This window comes from Arachis hypogaea, chromosome 13, assembly GCF_003086295.3.
Source record: "Arachis hypogaea cultivar Tifrunner chromosome 13, arahy.Tifrunner.gnm2.J5K5, whole genome shotgun sequence".
Taxonomy (NCBI): domain Eukaryota; kingdom Viridiplantae; phylum Streptophyta; class Magnoliopsida; order Fabales; family Fabaceae; genus Arachis; species Arachis hypogaea.
This window is the reverse complement of record NC_092048.1, coordinates 132,413,980-132,419,383: the sequence shown is the minus strand read 5'-3', so window position 1 is coordinate 132,419,383 and position 5,404 is coordinate 132,413,980. Positions and strand designations below refer to the sequence as shown.

Below are 5,404 nucleotides of genomic sequence, written 5' to 3'. Positions count from 1 at the left end.
TGGGCTGTTACAGATGGTATCAGACCGGAGTCCGGATCGATGTGCCAGCGAGGGCGCTGGACTCCCTTAGGGGGGTGGATTGTAAGGTCCCACAACGGTTGGGGAGGGGAACGAAGCATGCCTTATAAGGGTGTGGATACCTCTCCCTAGCATGACGCGTTTTGACGAGTGAGTGTGGGGGGTTTTGGCTATCATCCCTATCGTCAAAGGCAAAACCGTGAGGCCTTGTGTGCCAAAGCGGACAATATTGTGCTAGCGGGATGGTCTGGGCTGTTACAGAGTAATATAGTTAATACATATATAAAGAGTGAGTACGGTAACAATAGACACATATTAGTGTAGTACAAATAGTTAGTTATTATATATAATCAATTTTTAGTCAAGATTCATAAGATTAGAAGAGTGAGAACTAGTAGAATTGTTAGTTCCTTCAATTTCACCCTCTCTTCCTCTGGTTTGTGAGATTTTCACATTCAGAACTTCAATTCAAGTTTACCTTTCCTTTTTCAATGTCTTCCAACTATGAATTTAACATAGTGCAGTGAGCGATTGTCGCTTGCAATCACTTCGATTATTCTTTTCGTTCCGTTTCTTTTCCTCAACATTTCACAATTTTTTCTCTGAATTTCTATTCCCTTTCTTCGATTTCTTTTTCCCTTCTTGTTTTCTCCTCTTTTCTTGAACTCATACCATAGAGATTGATGAGATTTGTCTAGTTTCACACATCACACATCTTGAAACGAAGTATTTCCGATCAACGAGATCAAAAAAAGAAGGTCTGAATCTGCATCAATTTCTCGGATTCGTTGATTTCCGAATTTCAAGCCATGGATCCTACAACTATTAACACACAACCAGCACCCAGTGGCATCGATCTCAATGCCTTAGCTTATCTGGTAGCTCAGATCAACACCTTTCAGGCAAATTCTCTTCGTCCTCCAGCTAATCCTATCATGGATCTCTCATCCCCGTTCTTTCTTCATCCTGGCGATAGTCCAGGTAACCCCCTCATATCTAAAATATTAAATCACAAGAATTATAATTCATGCTCAAGATTGATGCTGCGAGCCCTAATTTCGAAGAAAAAGATCGCATTTGTTGATGGTTCTCCCCCAAAACCGATTGAAACTGATCCAACTTATGAAGCATGGGAAAGATGTAATACGATGGTAGTTTCGTGGATCAATTTGTCTCTCAGCCAAGATATTCGAAGGTGTGATTTGGAATGGTGTGGCTAACAATTTATGGGAAGATTTAAAGAAGAGATTTTACCAAGAAAATGTGTTCCAGATTGCAGAACTTGAAGAGGATATTTTTTCGATCAAACAAGGTGACCTATCCGTAACACCTTACTTTACACAGTTGAAAAGCTTATGGGAAGAATTGGAGGATTATAGACCTCTTCCCACGTGCACTTGTGTCTCGAATTGCAATTGCTCCTCCATTGTTAGAACCTATAGAGATGATACATTTGTTGTTAGATTTTTGTGTGGATTGAATGAACAAAACACCACCATCAGGTCTAACATAATGCTGATGAAACCTCTCTCACCAATAGATACAGTTTTCTCGATGCTATTACAACAAGAGAGACAAGCTTCCAGTTCAGATTTCATGAATTCCAACTTGTAAATCAATGCAATCAGCAATCAAAATAGTCACACCTCCTTTAGGGGCAGAGGTCATGGAAGAGATGGTAGAGGTGACAGAGGCAGAGGTTATGGAGGAAGAAACACCCTCAGGCAATGTTCATTTTGTGGCAGAGAAGGCCATTTAGTGGACAATGGCTACAAAAATCATGGGTTCCCTCTACACCTCAAAGCCAAGACAGCCCATAACATCAACAACATCACTGCTGAGGTAACTGATAAGACAGGCAGTGACACTATTGATATCTATAAGGAAGAAAGTAGTATCTCCCAATCCTCATTCACACAAGAACAAAAGCAAGCTCTACTAACATTTCTCCAACACCATGGAGCCACCACTTCTCATAATGTGAACAACATTTTCACTGTCACAGACCCTACGTCCTCCGATGAAGGTAATTCCGTGATCATTAACATAGTTTTGTCACAGAATAGTGACTCTGGGTTATTGACACAGGAGCTACGGTCTATATTACACATACTTTTGCTGCATTTCATTCGCATCAAATAATCAACCCTATTAGAGTTAGGCTCCCAAACAAAAGTATAGTCACAACTTCAATTTCTGGCATAGTCAAAATATCTAACATATTGTATCTCATTGATGTTCTTTACATTTCATCTTTTGCATTAAATCTGATTTCAGTCTTAAAATTAATAGTCAATTGATTGCCAATTTATTTTTAACAAATTTGGTTGTGAGATACAGGATTACCATACAATGAAGATGATTGGAGCAGTTAAACTCACTGAGGGTTTGTATGCAATAAAATCGGATACCAAGAAATTGAACACTCACACAACTATGTCCTTACAAACAACAGCAGCTTCACCAGTCACACACCACACTGATCAAGCAATTTGGCATATTAGACTAGGTCATATTTCATTTAATAAATTGCATTCCATGCAACAGTTGTATCCCACAGTTTTAAAGTTCAAATTTAATAAAGATGCTGCTGCTCTTCCTTGTGATTCATATCACTTGTCTAAGCATAAAAAAAACATTTTTTCTCACAGTTTTTCTAAAACTCAATCTTCATTTAAACTCATTCATGTAAATATTTGGGTCCCATCAATGTTATTTCCACAAAGGGAAACAAATATTTTTTAACAATATTAGACGATTATAGTAGATATACATAAATTTTCCCAATGAATTTGAAATCTGATGCAGCAGTTTTAATTCAACGATTTGTAATTTTTGCTCACACTCAATTTGAAAAGAAAGTTAAATGCATCAGATCTAACAATGTAAAAGAATTTCAAATGCATGAATTTTACAAATCAAAGGGAATTATCATCAATCCTCTTGTGTTGAAACTCCTCAACAGAATGAGATTGTTGAAAGAAAACATCAACATTTGCTTCAAGTCACCAGAGCAATCTTGTATGAGTCTTGTGTTCCACATTGCTACTGGGACTTAGTAGCGGTATATGCCACTCAAATTGTTAACCAAATTTCCAGCAATTTACTAGACAACAAGAGCCCCTTTGAGATTCTTTATCACAAAACTACATTTTTTGAAAATTTCAAAGTGTTTGGGTGCCTTGCATACATTTTCACACTGTCAGCTCATCGGACTAAATTAGATGCTAGAGCAAAAAAGTGTGTGTTCCTTGGTTTCAAAGAAGGCACAAAAGGTTTCTTATTGCTTGACATCACCAATAATAAATTGCTAGTATTCAGAGACGTTGTTTTCTATGAGAATATTTTCCCTTTTAAAGAAAGTAATACTGCAACATCTCCTTTGGCATCATTAGACCCGACTCACAACAAACCTCATGCATCACTTAACTTTGATGACATATTCACATACACCCAAACCACTTTATCTCATATCCCTGCCACAATTCCTTTCAACCCTCCCATTCAATCACATGCAACATATCACATAATAACAATAGCATTACCTCATCTCATCATGCTCACTCATAACAACCCCTTAAGAGATCCAAAAGAATAAAAAGAAAACCAGCTCATCTAGAGAATTTTTATTGCATGCAAACTTCCAAAGAGACAGCAACCACAACTAATTGTAGGTATCCTATTTTTAACCATTTATCATATCATAATTTTTCAACTACACATAAAACTTTATCTGTGAGCATTGCATCATCAGTTGAGCCAAAACATTATGAAGAAGCTATGACCGAATCTTGTTGGAGGGATGCTATTTCAGCCGAGCTGAAAGCCTTGAATACAAATAAGATTTGGGTGATCACTCCTTTACTTCCAGGCTAGAAACCAATAGGTTGTAAATGGGTCTTCAAATTGAAATTGAAATCCGATGCCAGCATTGAGAGACATAAAGCAAGGCTCGTAGCAAAAGGGTACAATCAAAGACAAGGATTTGACTTCTTTGATACTTACAGCCCGGTTGCAAAAATGACTACACTCAGGATTCTCTTAGCATTACTAGCAGCAAAGGGTTGGTTGCTTCAGCAACTCGACATCAATACGGCTTTTCTCCATAGCAATCTAGACGGAGAAGTTTACATGAGTTTACCTCCGGGCCTCAACGTGAAGAAACCTGGCATGGTTTGCGAATTAACCAAGTCGCTCTATAGCCTCAAACAGGCCAGTCGGCAATGGAGTGTTAAGCTGACTTCTTTACTCTTGAGCTTAGGCTATTCACAGTCCAAACATGATTACTCTTTATTCACTAAATCAAACAATATGGTGTTTTTACTACTGTTCTTGTTTATGTAGATGACCTAATCCTCACAGGGAATGACCAATTAGAGATCAACATCACCAAGCAACAATTACATGCAGCATTCAAAATAAAAGATATTGGTAATTTAAAGTACTTCCTGGGTCTTGAGATAGCTAGATCAAGCACTGGTGTTGCGATTCACCAAAGAAAAGTTGTCTTGGACTTGCTCACTGAATACAAAATGATCGAATGCAAGCCTGCCACAACTCCGATGGATTATGCAACCAAACTGGCCAAGGATTCAGCACCAGCATTCCCAGATGTGTCGGCTTATAGACGCCTCATTGGCAGACTTGTCTACCTCACAACAACACGGCCAGACATTTCGTTTACGGTGGGAAAGTTAAGCCATTGTTTGGACTGTCCTACCACTGCCCACTATAATGCAGCTCTCCGAATTCTCAAATACTTGAAGAATGCCCCTGTAGCAGGTCTCTCCTTCTCTGCCTCCTCAGACCTGCTCCCTTCCGACTACTCAGATGCAGATTGGGCAGCATGTCCAGATAGTAGAAGATCAGTCTCTGGCTATTGCTTCTACATAGGCACTTCACTTATCTCATGGAAGAGCAAAAAACAAACAACTGTGGCTAGATCCTCATCTGAAGCGGAGTATAGGGCGCTAGCATTTGCGACGTGTGAAGCTCGTTAGATCTCATTCATTCTGGCTAACCTGCATGTTCCAATCACCAAATCCATCCCAATCTACTATGATAGTCAATCTGCAAGGTATATAGCCGCCAATCCAATCTTTCATGAGCGTACCAAACATATTGAGGTAGATTGCCACGTGGCAAGAGAGAAAATAATTTCTGGGCTCATCAAGCTTTTGCCTATCGCCAACAAAGACAAAAATGCGGACATCCTCACAAAGGCACTTGCTCCAGGACCCTTCAAATAAGGTTATGCTAAGTTGGAATTGCTCAACATTTTCGATCCCAACTTAAGGGGAGGAATGTATGGCCTTTGTATGAACATAATTTTTTCATTATATGAGTCTCTGTATGTTATTTTTTTTTCTTTCTTTTTTGAAAAGGT

General features: G+C 38.8%; 1 protein-coding gene across 1 annotated transcript; it reads left to right on the top strand.

Moving 5' to 3' along the window:
• Nucleotides 1-4,038: 4,038 nt before the first annotated feature.
• LOC112735458 (uncharacterized mitochondrial protein AtMg00810-like) lies at nucleotides 4,039-5,018 on the top strand. The gene is made up of 2 exons (XM_025784994.1): nucleotides 4,039-4,234; nucleotides 4,363-5,018. Exons 1-2 carry the CDS (start codon nucleotides 4,039-4,041, stop codon nucleotides 5,016-5,018), a joined length of 852 nt encoding a protein of 283 aa, XP_025640779.1.
• The last annotated feature ends 386 nt before the right edge of the window (nucleotides 5,019-5,404 follow it).

Coding starts and splice junctions, on each gene's coding strand:
- LOC112735458 (XM_025784994.1), top strand. CDS start 4,039: ATGACTACACTCAGGATTCTCTTAGCATTACTAGCAGCAAAGGGTTGG. Junction 4,235..4,362: donor CTATAGCCTCAAACAGGCCA/GTCGGCAATGGA, acceptor TTGTTTATGTAG/ATGACCTAATCCTCACAGGG.